Here is an 18,942-nt window from a genome sequence, read left to right as displayed (position 1 = left end):
GTGTCAACAGTGATAATCAAAGAGAGACACCACTAGTCACATTTAGCCCCCGTGATTTATTCCCACAAAACGGGAACAATTGTCCTTGCCGCCCGGGTGTGACAGACAGGGACCTCTATTGGAACAACGGCAGGGCACTCACAGCGGCTGAGCTCTAATGAGTTTAGAGTGTGTGTGTGTGCGCGTGTGTGTGTGTGTGTGTGTGTGTGTGTGTGTGTGTGTGTGTGTGTGTGTGTGTGTGCGTGCGTGCATGCGTTCTTTCATTTATGCGTCTGTATGATTATGTAATGTATATCGTCACTGTCGGGCAGAAACCTTGTATCTCCAAGTTTCAAATGTGTGCGTTTCTTCGCAAAGCCCTGCTTCATCAAACAAGACTGTCGCACACAATTAGTGAAAATAGCAGATCTTGTAGTTTGATCTTGTATTAATACAAAATGAACGGTTTTGGACATACAAGGTTTCCAACCGACAACAACGATATCTGTGAGTGTCTTTTGGAGTGCAGTCAACTCTCAGAGTCAGCCAGCAAGCACCTTTCCCCACTCCATATACAGTAAAAAAAAAATAAAAAAAAAGAATCACCACATTTATCTTGGATAGGTTCCATGTAACCAACGGTATCCACGCTGACTGGCAGAGCAGTGGCTTCAACTCAGGAGAATTTGCCCTGATTTTAATTACGCAGATGCATTTTTTCGTTCGCCTTTTAAGAAGGGAATCAATTCCGCACCTCAGGGCAGTACTCAAGGCATTCAACATCATCTACTTCATACAGAATTGAGAGCAATTTAGCATCTACTCCCTCTGATCTCAAATGTTATATGCTAGTAAGACGTCTCAGGGCGTCAATTCTTGGCCATCTGGCCAGTGATGTATATCGGACCAGTTATCCATACAGTATATGGAGACCCCTGTAGTCCGGGAATTTCGGGCAGTATGTTGATGGAATCGTGCACTTTAGAAACATGACATTTGGCACACAGTTAGAACATGCCATATGGTACATTTTTGGCTAAAAACGTCCCCCATACAACTATGGTTTAATGATGAGTCGTCACTTTTCACAGTTTTGTGGGGGCCGTGTTTAGGAAAGGAATGTTTTTCGTGCAAACAAATGCTTGCATTGGATTCAGAATCCTGAAAAAAAACCATAGTTTGACCCCTCACATGCTATTTAAAGCATATTTATTTTTTTGTATTATTTGACTGTATAGTAAACTCTATGAGAGCCCAACTTTGATTGGCTCCCAGAAGTTTCCCAAGACAAATCTGTGATGTCCCTATAGCCAAAAATATTCCATATGGCATGTTCTAACTGTGTGCCAAATTTCATGCTTCTATCCAGTGCACGATTTGTGTACGAAACACTCGGACTACTGTTACCCATATATGGAGACCCATGTACTGTATATGGATATGCTGTGAGAGCCCAAACATGCTTACTCAGTTATTCGTTATGTGAAAGTCCTATGATGTGTATGACATCTGACGTCAGACCCTTTTATGCCCATACAGTACATGGAGATCCCTGTCTGTAGAACCAGCCACACAGATATGGGCTGTCTTGGCCATATAGATTCTGTTAGTGTGGTATGTGGCCGATGTGGCCTCCATATGAAGTCCCGTTAGATATGGGCTTAATATTGATGACATCGGGAACTCCATATATGGGCATAAAAGGGATTCTGTTAGTGCGACATCACAGTGAAGCCAGAGCGTGATGTCAGAGCAGCAAACCCATTCTGTTAAGAGTGGTTCCCCTGACATCCCTGCTCTGAGTATCTGACATCACTGTGATGTCATCTGTGATGTCACAGTGATGTGTCAGGGTAACCACAGTGTCAGGCGTGACAGAGATACAGTCAAGCTGTGACCGTTCACATACTAAACTGAATTAATTAGGTCGCAAATTTGGTCGCAATTATTCGATTTGGTCGCAATTAAAAAGGTAAAGGTGGGGCTGATGTGCTGCTGGGTAGTGTAACCTAAAATAATACATAATTTATAATGTATCTTACTTAAAAAAACAGTACTTGAGTAGACATACTTAGTTACTTTCCACCACTGGCAGGGCTCATTGAGTAAGGAACTCTGCATGTCCTCAGTAAACCTTCCCTGGGTAAATAAAGGATAAAAAAAAGTGATCGCCTGGAGTGATCAAGTGAGGTTTTCCTCCACCCGTGCTTTCTCGAGGGAAAAGCATGAAATGGGGTATCGTCCTATTTTAAACACAATTCAAAAATGATGAGAATAACAGCATTTCTCTTCATGCTGGGGGAAGGGAGAGGCTTTGTGCTGGCTGACTGGATTATGGCAAATGCTGATGTAGGCCCATTGCTTTGTTCTTTTAGAAACAAACCTCCGGTTCTCTCGTCCCGAATGGCACACTCAGATTCAAACTAATACAAAATGCAGAGAAGATAAACCTTGATGATAAGATGAATGAAGACAGAAAAGCATCGCTGGAAGAGAGAGGCCAGGAGGCCACACCACAACAACGAAGAGAACCCTTAAAACAGCTCTATTCAACGTGCGTCCCGCGGGCCGCATGCGGTCCCTGCAGCATGTCTATGCGGCCCATCATGGTCTATCATATCTAAATAAATAAAATACATCTATTTCAGTGTGGACATTTAGGCTTTTCTGCTATTTTGTTTTTTCCAGAAGAAGAAACTTCATAATTTCATCATTAATCCTTCCATGACAATCTTTTTGTTCAGTGAGGTTTGGCCTTATATATAGAAATGTGTCTGTTTTCCCCGTTTGTTTCCCCAATCCCTATTTAAATGCTAGAGGAGTGTAGTCTTGCCAGTCGCTGCGTGTTGGACTAAAAGATGGATATACCAAACAAACTTTTAAAAAAATAAGCAAAACTACACTGCATCAAGGGTTTTATTGGGTAGGTACTACAATTATGTCTTTGAGCGCGGGGAATTGTTTTGGGTTAAAACTGATCTGGTTTGGAATTTCCTGCCAAAGTGTAGCCCGTTTTGACTACAAAATGACGTAGAACGCCATCCGCTCCCGACCGGATCAAAAGCCCGAAATTAGAAGCGACCCCAGGCGTTCAGAGCCCAAATCAGAGAAACAATTTAGAACATGTTCGGATTCGACAAGCCACGTGACAAGCCACGGAAACACTGGTTCCCCTGTCGTGGAGAGTTTGATTTCAACCCACTACATTTCAGTTCCCAGAACACTTCACAAGCCATCATTATACTAATTTCTGAGGGACTTGGCTCCATCATACCTGTTCTGGCACTATCTGCAGCTCTTTCCATAACTGCATGCCAAACCCTACAAACTGCCATGTGAATCAATTCCAGCAGCACCTCTCTCTCTCTCTCTATCTCTCTCTCTCTCTCTCTCTCCCCTAATATTCCATGTCCCATCCTTTTTTCTATCTTCACCATGACCATCCACACACACCCCCTTGCCCCTTTTACTGTACCTTTTTTCCCCTCCATCACTGGGAATTATGTATCACATAGAGATGCCCACGAGTCTCTTGATCACGAGTCGAGTCGAGTCTCGAGTCTTTGGGGGTCAAGTCGAGTCGAGTCTTTGGGGGTCAAGTCGAGTCGAGTCTCGAGTCTGGGTCAAGAGTCTTTCGCAAAAAAATAAAATAAAACATATTTTCTTCCCCTTTTAATTAAAAATTGTATGTAATTATATGATGTAGCCTACGGCTGAAATACACTGTGTGTCCGAGCGAGCGCACTCCCCTATTAATTTGTATTGGCCAGAGCGTTCAATGCTGTGCGTTCCGAACTCACCGACAGTTGATGATCTACACACACTGACGTGACACACAACCCGAAATGGAAAATGCACAGAATGCATTTTTATCAAAATACTGTAGGCACACAGCCCGTTTGAGAATACATCAAATCAAGCGCAATGTCCTACACACCATGCCATGGATGGACATCCCCATAGTCAAATTCATACTGTAGCCTTGCATTGTGGCTGTTAGACAGTTTTAGGAAAGGCACATACTCACTTTGGCTGGTAGGTGGGCTTAATTCCATTTTGTCTCCACTGAAGTAACGCATGTATCCAACATGTCCCGTTCGCAAAGTGAACTCTTTTCATCATTAGCCATCTTTGTGCAATGGTCCAAAACAGAGCTACAACTATATCACGACAACACAGTGACAAGTTCTGACAACTGACAAACTATAGCCTATGATCTAATACTGTATAGGTTTATGTTTAGCCTACATCAATAAGCCTCTAAAAAAACTATTACATAGATGGCTTGTTACGACCCATACACGTGTGCGTTGCCTACCCCAAAAAAATCTGAGTTACAAGCTATTAATCCACCGTTAATCCATCACTGTATCACAGTAACATTGCGTGGGCATGGTGGCCAATGCTTTGAACAATAGGTTACGTGGAGTTAATGAGGTATTTAGTTGCTCTGTAGTCTGCAGCTGCGGTGCCACATCAAGATGATGAGGCGCACCCATGTCTATTCTATGGACGCACCGCGCGCAAAAAAGAAAATCGACGTTAGAAAAGCAGGTTCTCACAGATAATCCTATCATTTTATCAAATTAATATTTTTTAATAATATAATATTTAAATCTTACGATGAAAGGATGCATGCAGCAGTCTGTCTGCCTCGCTTTGCGAGACGCAACCACGTTTTTTCCATTACCCCTGAGTGCAACCGTGGGGGCGCGCTGCGCGGTCCAAGTGAACACAGCGAATCGCTCCCTGCCCACACTGGCCCCCACCGTTGCACTTAGGTTCATTGGGAAAACTGCAGTCACCGCTGAGACTGTCCACATGCAGCGCTCAGCCGCGCACCGGAGAAAGAAAGGAGAAGGAAAGGCCAATATTTGTCGGGCTTGTCATTCATTAACGTATAAAATAAAGATTGCCCACAAGTCTTATGAGCTCGAGTCGAGTCTGGAGTCTTTGAGGGGCGAGTCCGAGTCGAGTCAGGAGTCTCCAAAATTGCAACTCTAGTGCGACTTGAGTCCGAGTCTTCAACTCGAGTCGCCATCACTGGTATCACAGCATATTTTCCGAGCATTTTTAGATACCTTTTGTCCTTTGCTTTGTTTTGAAATTGTTGGCCTCATTAATCAGCGAGTTATAAAAAGCTGATTAGCACCGACCCAAACCAAGGTGAGGGCTTGGGAAAAAACATTACCCACAGCCTTGCAAACACAAATTAACATCAATACAACCTAGATGCAGTACATTAAAAAAACAAGCAAATAAGTGAATAAATACATGTATAATAGTTGAAAAATATTAAACACAGTAAAAAATACAAAAAAAGGAAAAAAAGGAAACAAACAAAATACCAGGTGGAGATCGATAGCAATAGACTACCATAGAGGAGCAGCAAAAACAGCACTCAGCGAAAGAGAAATCGATTGTCCCTGAGGAATGGCATCTGAGATCTCTTAGCTGTTATGGAGGTCTTTCTCCAACGTTGTTCCTTCCTGCCTATCGTCGTTGTCGGGTGGAAACCTTGTATCTCCAAGTTTCAAATTTGTATGTTCTTTCGCAAAGTAAAGCCCTGCTTCATCGTACAAGGCCGTCGCACATAAGTAGTGAAAACAGCAGATCTACAAGCACACAACGCCTCGTAACGCCACGTGCTTGTAGATCGTCTGTTTTCACTAGTTTAAATCATTTTTAAAATGAAAAATGCAAAACGAAGGGTTTTGGAGATACAAGGTTTTCACCCGACAACGACGCCATGAGGGAAAACTAAACAGCACACCTACTTCTTGACAAAATATTGCACTGGGCAGGCTGTGATACTTGATCCCTGGAGTAAATCAGTCAGGCTATTATCATATTTGAAAAGATGCCTCTGATTCATACTGTGCATGCCACCAGGGGCGTCACAGGGGGGGGGGGGGGGGGGGGGGAGTGGGACTGAGTTACTAGGGCCCAAGGGGGAGGGGCCTTAATTATTTTATACTTTAGCTATCGAAAAATAGCAGATATACAAGTTCACAGCGCGGCACCGAGTGCCACGCTGCGAACTTGTAGATCTGCCATTTTTGAAAAGTCATGAAAATGTGTGCAAATCTTTGAATTATATGTATTTTCTAAGTGAACATTTTGTAACTCAAATATTTGCTTCTGGGGTCTCCCTGGAACTAACTATTTTGAGATGGTGTTCCGTGGCCAAATACATATAATTTTGGGGGTCCTTCATATGAAAAGGTTTGAGCACTACTGACATATAAACATAGGTTTTTCAAAAACCTTAGAAGGATTTGAAATATTCAAAAACTTGCATACATTTTCACGATTTTTCAAAAATAGCAGATCTACAAGCTCGCAGAGCGGCACTCGGTGCCGCGCTGTGAGCTTGCATATCTGCTATTTTTCAATAGTTAAAGCACAAAATAATGTGTAATAATGCGTTTCCAGTCTAAATTAAACCCCCTCCCCCTATGAAGAACATTCATGGGGGGCCCGCAGTGAATCCTTGTACCCAGGGCCCAGAATTTGGTACGACACCACTGCATGCCACATTATGCATGCCACATTAATGTATACTTTGACGTAAGACAGTGTCATTCGCTGACAATATTATCAGTACCAGCTTGCAGATTCTCAATTCTCTGTGAGCGACAACGTCATACAATTTATTTATTGAAGGCCTACACATAATCCTGTAAATGTATATGACAAAAAACTAAATTGGATAATAAATAAACACACAAACAAATAAAGACATACATACATAATAAATACATAATTAGCATGGCCTCAATCCTCTGAATACAACTGGGGATATGACGGCTTCAATTTACTTGGTTAATATGGTGAAGAACAAGAACACATTACAACCAAGTATCAAACTAGAGAATAGTGGGGGGGGGGGGGGGAATTCCCTGGAGAGAAATGTATGACACTGAAGTCTACAAAATACAGCTGGGATGAATTATGGGTAAATTGCCCCTTTAAGTACAGCGAGTTTATATGGAATACAGAGACAGATCGCCTACGGGACTGGGATGTACAGAAAGGTGTGTAATCACCCGTGCTTCCTTGAGGAATACGCATGGAACAAAATGATGAGGATAATACTGGGATTTCTACTTGTGAGCAGGGGTGTCACACCAAATTCTGGGCCCTGGGTACAAGGATTCACTTACATTTTGTGCTTGAACTATTGAAAAATAGCAGATATACAAGCTCACAGCGCGGCACAGAGTACTGCACTGCGAGCTCGTAGATCTGCTATTTTTGAAAAATCGTGAAAATAGTCTTTGAATATTTCAAATCCTTCTAAGGTTTTTTGAAAAACCGATGTTTCTATGTCAGTGGTGCTCAAACGTTTTCATGTGAAGGACCCCCAAAATGATATGTATTTGGCCATGGATATGTATTTGGCCACTGACATAGAAACCGATGTTTCTATGTCACCTAAAATTATGTATTTGGCCACGGACCTCCATCTCAAAATATTTAGTTCCAGGGACCCCCCCCCAGAAGCAAAATTTGAGTTACAAATGTTCGCTCAAAAAATACATATATTCAAAGATTTGCACACATTTTCACATTTTTAATAGCTAAAGTATAAAATAATTAAGGCCCCCTCCACCTTGGGCCCTAGTAACTCAGTCCCACTTTCCCCCCCTTGTAACGCCCCTGCTTGTGAGCCATGGGGGAGGTGTGATTGGCTCTGTGCTGGCTGGTTACATTTGAGTAAATGCTGATGTTGGCCCATTCTTCTGTTGTTGCACACAAAGCTGCGAGCTCTTGTTGTCCGGAATCCTGAATGCTGCAATTCACAGATTCAAATCCACGCGAACACAGAGGAAGAGTCCCCGGTGATAAATGACAGCGAGGCAGTGATGGAAGGCATCTCTAGGAAGGATGAGAGAGGCCAGAAGGAAATCTCACAGCGCAGCAGTATTTTCTGATTTCAGCAAGGCTGTGAATCCCCCCCACCCACCCCCTCTCTACAACAAGCTGACACGTGCACACATAGACATCAAAGGGGGCTTGAGCCCCTGCCCTTTTACTTAAAAGTGCCCTCTCCAGACCATGAATGCAGTTTTCACTATGGTGAAAGCAATGCAAATGCCCTCTTTCCATGCCATACCCTCTCCTGAACTTGAATGCAGCATCTTATTTTGAAAGAATTGCCCTCTCTGTGTAGAAATCCATGCTGTTACTCCACATCTCCAGTAATGACTTGATTAGGCTTAGTTTAGTGTGGTATCAAGTACCGAAAATAGCCGACCTCCAAGGTCACAACGCGTCGCGCTGCGACGTGTGGTCTGCTATTTTCGATATTTTCCCAAAATGCCCCTTTTAGATATTTGAGCCCCTGCCTCTCTAACATTCTCTGCATGTCCCTGACAACAAGCGAGTCTTGTCTGTCAGATTTAGGCTAAAGCAGGGTGGGGGAGGTTGCACCGTGAACATTCAGCCTATTAAATATTGAGTCTGAAACAATTAATTTTTCAGGACTCATTTTCCCTCTGTAGTATAGCTGTCACAGGGCAATTTGGAAAGAGACAAGAAATTTCAATCTACCCCATAATAATTCCTGTGATTGACTAACGCAGCACTCGTCTTTCAAAGAAAATGAGATGCTCTTTCGTAGGATTGTGTTGCAAATTGCACAACCCTGCTATAGGAGGGCCTTTGAATTTCAAAAGTATCACCTGCAAAATTGTCGACAAGTCAAGAATCCCTGGGACGCTTTGTCTCACGAAAGTGACCCAGGCATTATGTAGGGAATAGGGGTGTAACGATATTGTAACTGCATCGAAATATCGTTTTTTAACTTTAAAAAAATCGAATCGAATCGAATCGTTTGATTTTGTATCGTATCGAATCGGCAGTGCAAAAAATCGATTGTATCGATACTACCAACTTGTGCATTGTATTTAGCATTTTTAACACATGGGAAGCCAAGGTTTCTAACATTTCTAGCTGTTGCTGCTGCCGTCGTTCAGTTACGCTTTAATTTTGAAGAGCCTCGGAAGCTTCGTGCGTGTGCACGTGAGTGTCCACTGACGATTGAGGAAGAAGATCCATTTGTTTACAAACGCTCGCGAAACTAAAATCCAAACCGGGGCCGACCATCGCGGTAAAGTGTCACCGTGAAAACAGGCAGATCTCTGCTTCCCTGGCTTTCTTTGCACCTTATTCATAGATAAAGCTATAAAGATTTTATGTTTCAGCCTAGAATGGAAGTGTATGTAGCCTAGATCCTCCATTTTGTTTCTCTGCGAGCCACGGTATGACGTATGGACCAGGGTCTTTCACAGGGTACACAGAACGGATGCAGCTGCATGTAACCAAGTTAACACTTTGTCTCGTCTCTCAACGAGATGACTCATTTTTGGCACAGCGACCTCCAGTGGCCGTATCCCGTTACTGAACGAGTTTGGGTCCCAAGTTGTTAAGAAGAAAGAATTAAAAGGAGGGGTTTAATTACTTCTCCTTTCCATATAGCTACACTGGTCTATCGATAAATGTGTATAATCTCTGGGTTCATGTCAAGGTGCAGGTTTGTCAATATACAATGTCCATGTATTTGGCAGATAATCACTGTGTTTACTTATTTATATCCATAATAATACATGTTTCGCTTAAAAACCTGCACTATCCACATCTTTCATACAGATTTAATTTCTTTGCTTAATAGTTACTATATCGATTTTAAATAATTGAATTGAATCGTATTGTATCACCATGAACGAACCAATATCGTCCATGTATCGTATTGTCAACCATGTATCATGATATGTATCGAATCGCTATTAAAATGTATTGTTACACCCCTAGTAGGGAATAATCTAAGCATTGGCTTGTGTATGTAGCTGCACGTGGACATGCTAAGGTTCCTCTTCCTATTTGAGATAGCATGAGTACTATCTGTCAAAGCCCGGCAAGGCCAAGCAATCTGAGATGAAGACTGCATCGCTGTCATCCCTGGAACAACTAGATGTGTAATAATTTGAAACCCTGCTGGCATTGCAGGGAAGGGAGGGAGAGAAAAAAAACACTTCCATTAGTGTCAGTCTGCTATAGTTCAATCAGCACACATTCCTGACATGAAACCCTGATTTCATTGCAAGTGAAAGTGGTGGGGAAAATATTGTCTGTTCTGCAAAACACCTTATCTTTCTAAGAAAATTCAGAACTTTTAAAGCTTTAATTTCTTGGTCATAAGCATGGATCTGTCGGAACGGTGCAGCTTTGTAGAGAAGATTTGCCACTCTCAGGTGGAAACGGAAGATTAGAGCCGGTAAAATATCAGCCTTTCCATCCTGCAAGGGCTGTTTTGAAGCATAAGTGAATGAAGTGCCTGCTTAGGGCCCTCGTTGGCCGCCACATTGCCCCCTATGCATACTGGAAATGTCCCACAAGAGACCTTGGAATGTTGCAATCTTTTCTTGATATTATTACCCTTATTATGACCCATTATATTATATATTAATAATAAAAAAGACAACTGTGAAGCAGAGAAAAGAAAGAAATCAGAAGATCTAACATAACATTATTTCAATGTTGGAGTCTCCCGGTCAACTCGGGAACGATGCGAGTTGGGAACAATACCAATTGGGAATGCATGTCCAACCTGGCTATGCAATACCCATTGTACCCACTGTTAGAGTACCCGTTGTACCCGGCTTTCTGTGTTCTCTTGTGCCCATATATGGAGATCTCTGTATCTGTCTGTCTGTGTCCCTTTTATGCCCATATATGGAGATCCCTGATGTCATCAGTATATATCGTTTGGATCATCTGTTCTGGACAACTGGATCTCCGGACCATATGCTTATATGGGCATATCGGTCACATCTGCGATTCTGGACAAGAGAATCTCGTCATAGATTAAGGGTTGTTGTTTCACGTGTACATATTATTTGCTGCTGAGTATAACATATGTATGTTTTGTCAAATCAACTGATCTATAAATGATGCACTCTTCTCGTTCTATATGAAACTCCAGTAGCGATGAAGCTCAGTAGTGATGATCTTGCCACTTCCACTTGATACATTCAGCAATGCAATCTACCTACAGCTGATCATAATAAGGGGTTTTGAGTTTTGAACAAAGGGTAATTTTCAGAATGATGAATGGTCATCTGTCCTGTCTGATTCAAAATGGACTAATCCGGTAAGCAGAGCATCACTGGGAAACTTCACATTCCCTATGGCTATAGCTTCCCCTACCACCACAACTACAGACAATTAATTCATGGGGGGACAATTTCAAGCAGAGCTGGCTCACTTATTAAAAAAAGAAATGATGCAGTCTACTGGTTCCGCTGCAAATTGTTCTCCAGATTTTCTCTTTAATTGATGTCATAAATGGCTTTGCCTCCAGAATACTTTGGAAAATAGTTTGTAAGGAGAAAGTAGAGTATTCTTCTTTTTCTTTAGGAACCTTTTTGCACATCTATATACATTTTTAATATGTATGTTATAATATATATATATATTTGTATTCTTGAACCACTATTAGTGTGGTTGCAACGGGCAACCACACTATGTATTTTGAGTTTGGTGATCTTATTTAATTGGATATTCTTTTAGGTACTCTGAGAAAACACATTACGGGCCCTATTTTTGCCAGTGCCTTACCCATAGCCTTACCCTCTACCCCTGAATTATGGGCAAGGCAGCTGGCACTGTCCATAAAGGGCCGCTATACCCACTATACATTATGCCGTCTCTGTTATTTGCGCCTGGAAGTGTGGCCGTTGCACTTTCCCTACATTTTTGGGAAAGCACATACTGTATACAGGGGTTAAAGCAAAAAAAAATCCCAAGACGGAAATGTATTTTCCACATTTAAATAGGTTGCTCAATTATGAAGTGATGAGTACGTGATTGGTTGAGAATAAAAGCATGGAGCTCAGACCGACCAATCATCGGCCGGCAGCATCTGCACTGAGTTTCCTGACTACTGGACTTGCAGGAATACCTGCGGCAACAAAGATCACCCTCCTGAAAATGTTGTGTTAGGCGCTCTGCCAAACCAGATGCATCGCAGTGGATTCAAACAGTGGCTGTCAAATTACCCTTGTGACACCCGAGGGACCCTCTGTTTATCTCAGTTGGTTGATTTTAATTGTAGTTGATTTTTCTTTTTATTATTAATATTATTTTACCAAAAGCATTTGAAGTGGTTAACTTGTTTAGAGCAAACACATTGTCTTCTGGGTTATTTGTTACCTTTCAGTATACCACTGTTGAACTGTTACTGTATCACTTTGAATATTAAAGTGGAAATTAACACTGGACTTGTGAGATTGATACCTTTTAAGATCACTTACGTGTCAGCCAGGCTGTAGGCAACACAAATTGATAATGGCTGTGTATTATGTACAGCAGTAGGTGTGTGTGAACGATCAGGAATGAACAATAATCAGTAGAGCTGGCAGGAGGTGGGGGCACCCAACCCATAAATGCTTGGGCCTGCCCAGCAGGCCACAAAGTAGTGCTGAGCTGCAGTGTTACAACCGTGGAAATGGGATGACAACTAGTCAGAAAGAGTTTCTTCAGACGGATCTAGTGCGACTATGGCAGCAGTCCTTATATTCCTCACTGCTTGACTAGCTAAGCACTTTGCCAGGCACAGGTCAGTTCAGGTATGGCATCCAACTGTTTCTCCCGCTGGGCCATTTGAAATGCTGTGTGTGAGCGAGCCTATCTCCTTTCTTTGTGTGCACGTACTGTACGGTATATTTGTGTGTCTGTGTTGTCTGTGTGCATGTACACAGGTCTGCATACTTGAGTGATTCGTGTTTCTCCGCAAGCGTAGGCTACATTTATATTTTTCCGTGGGCAGGTAAGTGTGACAGACACTGTAACAGTGGCTATCCTCGACAGTAAAACTCTCAGTGTCAATATAATAACAGTGTAGAATGGGGACCATTATTTTGTGTCCATGTTTATGCTCTGCATTAAAATGCCATTGAGTACTGTGTGCGGTAGGATTGTCTGGACACGTCATGCTCAGCTGGCCAGCCACACCAATATGGGAAAATAAAGAAAAGAGGGAAACGGATGACAGAGGTGGGAATGTGAATGGGCTTAATGCAAAAAAGGGAATGCAAGGCAAAGGACACAATGAAAGAGAACAACAAATGATCAATATTTACAGCACTGTACGGAGGACAGAACGCCACATTACATTTCTAAGTGGGGTCATACGCTTTGCTGTTGTTTTGAACACCCAGATGCAGCAGCAGGAGGAGGAGGAGGAGGAGCAGGAGGAGAAGAGCGAGGGATGGTGGGAGGATGGGCAGAGAGAAACAGCCGTTCAGCTGCCAAGTGCATTGTTGAGGCCTGGGGTGAAGGAAGACAGTCACAGTCCCCAGGACTCCTCAAACATGTAATCTACCCAACCAGAGCCAGATGATTCCTCTGTCTCCTCCTTCTGCTCACTCTGTGGTCTTCTTCCAACTCTCTCCATAACTCCTCTCTCTATATATAACTCTCTCTCTCTCTCTCTCTCTCTCTCTCTCTCTCTCTCTCTCTCTCTCTCTCTCTCTCTCTCTCTCTCTCTCTCTCTATCCACAAGTTTCCAACATCCCATTGTGCATTACGCAGAAATTGGACGGAGCTTCCGGCGCCGCAGCCGAGTGTGATCTACAAGCTCAAAACGGCTGCATCTGCGACGCGACGTGAGCTTGTATGTCTGCTGTTAACCGGAAGTGTGGTGCAGTGTGGTGCAAAACATTCTCCAGTAAATTCCCGCGGAAACAGGTGGATACAGTGTGCATATTTGTCTGTGTATTTACAAGTACGTTGTATGTGTATACGTACTGTATGAACAGTATGTATCAGTCTGTCTATCTACACAGTAAAATCCTCATTCATTCTCAGAGTTAACCACAGTAACCCTGTGACCCACTGTCTAGTTTAAGGGCTTAAAGGAGTAGTTCACCCCCAAAATGACTTTTTTTCTATTGATTACTCACACCATGGAGACCCGAGTTCAACAATATTTTTTTGTATTTTACAAAAAATGTATTATAGTAAATTTGCCCCCATTGATTGCATGGGCCTGGATGGGGACCCAAATACAAGGCCCTGAATGGGGACCCAAATGCATTTATGTGAGAATCAATGGGGGTAAATTCACTTTACCTGTGACCCTAATTAGCCCATTCAAAGCCAACATAGAAATGGCTGTGCGCTAATTCTGCCAGGAATATTGTGATATTTCTATATTATTATGTACAGAGATGTGACTGCACTGATTTTAAGACACCACTAGAGAGTGCCATCTATCATTACTCTGAAGAGGCTTCAGGCTTTCTGATATGAGAACCGAAACGGCTCAACCTCCCATTCACTTTGTATGGTGAAATCAGCGAAAATAGCGTCGCCCCTCACGCACTCCACGCATCCCAGCGACTGGGCTGGGCTCGATGCACATGCCATATACTGTACATTTTTTTCGGAATGAAAAAAACAACCTACAGAAGTAGAGATATGGATTTTATGTTTTCATTGATTGCTATGGCTACAGAGGCTATGCTGACCTGGAAGCGATATTATTGAACTCAAGTCTCCATGGTGTGACTAATCAATAGAAAAAAAAGTCATTTTGGGGGTGAACTACTCCTTTAAGAGGTTAAATCACACTGGATTTTACTGTGCATATTGAGAGTGGTTCATATTTACCGGCAGGACATTTGACGGATTCGGAGGTATGACACACAGCGGCGGAACCGGTACAGCTGTTGGTAATGGACTAAGACACAAGGCCCTAATGAAAAGGGACACCCCACCACAAGAAGTGTTGTATTTTTTCCCCACAACTTCATTATCGATCTATGCAGCCTTCCCAATCTACATATGGTTCTCGAAACGAGGAAGAGAGATGTAATATGCTGGAATGGAATGGAGGAACTATTACTTTGGTCCGTTAGATATGGGCTGTCATTAATCAAAAGTGCTGACACATCCACATCAGGAACGCCACATCCACCACGATGGTTCAGGCCTGTGCACCAATTTATCATCCGCAAAACGATACGCCTCATAGCAGAAACTGGCCCCACGAGTCTCTGCATAGGGGTACAGCAGTCGAGAGTGAGAGAGAGAGTGAGAGAGAGAGAGATAGAGACAGAGAGAGCACCTGCTGTGCTCTCTGTCTTGAGCCTGGAGGTAAGGGGAGAAGCATAATGCGGTAGCAGAGTGGGGGGTATGAGGACTGCACTGGCCAGATGTTGGGTGGAGACTTTAAAACTATAAGCTCCATATCCTGAGCAGTGGAGTGAATTATTAGAGCTCCTCATCCTGTCTTGGCCATGATGATAACCCAACGACCCCTGATGGCCGGTCAGCCCCAGTCTCACCCTGGACTGACCCACTGCCAGATGGTCGGGAAGGAAGTGGTGTAAAAATACTGAGCAGCGTTCCGTCTCTGCACACTTCCCACCTTGACATTAAAGAGGTGGAGTCCTGCTGCATATTTCCCAGAGCGGCCATGTCACAAATTAAAAAGGAATTTTCCCTGTAATTAATAATTTAGTCCCAACTCCTTTGGGGTAGTCTTTTGTCACTGTAAATGGAATTACTGCACGTGAAATGTGTCCTCTGCATTAACCCACTAGGTTAGTGGGTGCTGTTAATAAATCGGCCAGATAGCAGTTAGGGGTCAAACAATAATTGATCTAATGTAGATCTGTCTATATTTATTTTTTAAATCTTGAATAGATTTGATTATTTCAGTATTGTACTAATGTGGGGGTCATTGACATGCAAATGTTTGAGAACCACTGCTGAAGACAACAAGGTGTGTGTGTGTGTGTGTACAGTGTACAATGTATATTGATGTGTATTGATGCTGGAGCTTACCGGACTGTTGACTGGTACACAAGGTCCTCCCGTCTGCGGTAGTCCTCCATGTGAGAGTAATTGGTGTTAAACATTGCATCGTAGGTGAAGATTTTCTGCTTGATGGTGCCTCCGTCTGTGACCTGTCGAGCAAAGGAGCAAAAGGCATTAATAAGGCAACTTCGCCAATGACGGATAGAACAGACATACAGTACTGTACCCGTCCTTACACCCCCCCAGTTTCTCCATCCCACACAAGCTTCTGTTCCTCGCCTCCATCTAATATAGCAGAACATTTTTGGCCGGGGGCGAAGACAGTGCTCTTGCCCACAATTATCCCATTGATCCATTTACAGCCATGATAAGCTCATTTCTTCGACACGTCTAAAAGACAGGCGAGTGGAGACGAAAACTGCCAGCATAATGAAATCAGTATTACTTGCTCTTATAATTGTATGTGTGCGTGCGTGCGTGCGTGCGTGCGTGCGTGCGTGCGTGCGTGCGTTCGTGTGCGAGTGTGGGCGTGGGTGTGTGTGCGTGTCGCTGTGTGTGCGGGCGCGCATATATGGTTAAGTCTTAATGAAGACTGACGCAGCACGGTGTTCCGTATGTGTCTAGCAGTCTGCACTCTGCAGAGGTAATGGCTTGTGACGAGATACTGCAGAGGTAGCGGGGTAGGATATTCAAGGCGCTGGGCTTCTTTTCTTTTTCTTTTTTTGTCCAGCGTGGTAAATGATGGAGTAGCGCTTTCCCCTATAATATTCACAGGGGAGAGGGAAGTCACTTAGCATTTGAATGACTGTGATTTCTCCCCTCCTCAGAAGCCACAGACAGACGTAAAGAAAAAGGGTGACAGGATTTTAATGGAACTGCTAATACCGCTTTGAAGAAGGAAATTGTCGGTGGGCCGCGGGTCTTTCTTTCCTCCGCCGGTGAAGATACTATCATTCCAGTTGGCCAATCCCAATCCCTTCGCAGTGTGAGGTAAATAAAAGCATCACATTTTATGATTAGTAACCAGCACGCCGCACTCGCCGCACCCACAAAGAGACATTGCTAAATTGTCTTTATTTGGGAAAACAATTCTCTGTTGCCCTGTGAATGACTGCGGGCCAACTCATATAACCTCTCGCCTCTAGAGGAAGCAGATTGCCTCAGGCTCAGCTTGTTAAGTGGTGCTGCACGAGGAGCTGGGAATGCTGAAACAAACAAACGTGAATGTGAAAAGATATATTGTCGTTGTCGGGTGGAAACCTTGTATGTCCAAAACCATTCGTTTTTATAATTTAAAAAAATGAACTAAACTAGTGAAAACTAGTGAAAACCGATCTACAAGCACACAACGCCTCGCGCCGCGAGGCATTGTGTGCTTGTAGATCTGCTGTTTTCACTACTTTTGTGCAACAGCCTTGTCTGATGAAGCAGGGCTTTACTTAGCGAAAAAACCTACACATTTGAAACTTGGAGATATTTCTGCCTGACAGTGACGATATGTAGTGTACAGTAGCTTCTATGTAATGATAGTGAACCAAACTGCTTTTGTCACCTGTGACCAATAATTAGACACAATCCAACTGCTTTGAACCTTTATCGAGGTTTCATAATGTGTCTCTTCATTCAACTGGACCTCTGCAAGGTCAGCATGAAATATTAAAGGACAACAAGACTGCAGAGAAGCTTTCTGTGAGCGACACTGCTTTGCCCAAGTAAGATGTTGTGGCATCCCTGCTTAAGGACTTGATCATCTTGACCATTCAGGATACAGACACCAGCAAAATGTCAGCCTCTAAAAGCAAAGCTGTGTTTAAAAATAGGCCACACACCGCCTTGTGCCACCATGCACTGACTGTGGTCACCATAATGGACCTTTTCCGAAATCCTGGCAAAGAAAGTAAAGTGTTTCTGTCTCACATCGTTGTAAAACACTTAAGGTGAAAAAGTGAGTGTTCAGCGGGGCTGAACGGAATATCATCATTGGGTGTATGTTAAATGATACATGATGGCAGTATGACAAACTGGTAGGAGGTGCACTTTCACTGGCTAAATGATGAGATGACGAGACTGTACTGTAGTGTATACAATACCCAAGCACTGTATAGGCAGGCCCACATAAAGACAGTGTACTGCATGAATTGCAAATATAAAATATAAAAGCTTAATCTCCAAAGTGTCTTTTTCGATGGGACATAAATTAGACGTTACTCGCCTTTCTGATTTCAAACAAAGTTGTCAGGAATATTATTGCCATCTGCCGTCAGACGTATACTTTTTTAATTGAAATTCAACAGATCCTTTCAAATAATATTTTGCTTTGACAATATCTAATACTGTTTCTGTCAATATTCAGAAAAGTTAACCTGACTCCGCCAGATGATGGCAGCAGTGCGTACCACCCTGCGCAAACATCTGGGACTGTTCAAAGAGAGTGGATAATGCTGTAAAGTCCCAGTCCGGACCAATCAGCGGCAGCTACGGGTGGGCTCTGAGCAGCTCTGAGCCAGCAGAAACCCAGGAGGCAGATTCTGGGTGTAACGTCATTAGGGTTGGGGACGGTAACCGCCGTACCGCGGTATACCGAGGCCTACCGCGGTGTCAGGGTCGTTACCGCGGTCAAAAAAAGAAAAAAATAGTCTATTTTTTATTGAAAACAAGCGAGTTTTAAAACGGGGGAGAAGCGAGGACCGCATGCGCTCCATGCCGCTCTGCTCTGGGCCGCGTACCACAGGTTTGGAAGCCACATACGCCACTCTACTCGGAGACACAATCTACACACAGCAGCAGCCTCGTAGTAGGGAGCACGGAGAAGCGTAAACTTTCTCTGACTGTAATCCACACAACACAAGTATGTTAATACATACCTTGTGTTGTGGCAGTAGTACCTTGTGGCATTTTCTTTTTTATTCATACGGATTACAGGGGGAGCGCGGACCGCGTGGACTAAAACTGAAAATGAAACTATCTTTTACTTTTCCCACCGCGTCGCGCCGACTCGCCCGTTGTGCCCCGTCGCTGATTTTATAACCTTTTCTGTCAAGTCTTGTCACTAAAACCTGTATATAGCAGCACTCAATCGCTGCGATTTCAGACGTGAGTTAATCACTGTACACGATCTGACTACCCGTCTCCGTC

The 18,942-nt window shown here is 43.3% G+C and overlaps 1 protein-coding gene across 1 annotated transcript in view; it reads right to left on the bottom strand.

Moving 5' to 3' along the window:
* The window catches only part of igsf21a (immunoglobin superfamily, member 21a), a gene marked incomplete at both ends in the record, with an annotated part of 328,063 nt that overhangs the window by 131,581 nt on the left and 177,540 nt on the right, over positions 1-18,942 (bottom strand). The window contains one exon of the mRNA XM_080728598.1: positions 15,835-15,956. Within this exon, the coding sequence (XP_080584724.1) occupies positions 15,835-15,956 (122 nt within the window). The remainder of the gene's footprint in view (positions 1-15,834; positions 15,957-18,942) is intronic.

This window comes from Nannobrachium achirus (assembly GCF_963921795.1).
Source record: "Nannobrachium achirus genome assembly, chromosome: 6".
Lineage (NCBI taxonomy): Eukaryota > Metazoa > Chordata > Actinopteri > Myctophiformes > Myctophidae > Nannobrachium > Nannobrachium achirus.
This window is presented reverse-complemented; position numbering and strand designations above follow the sequence as displayed.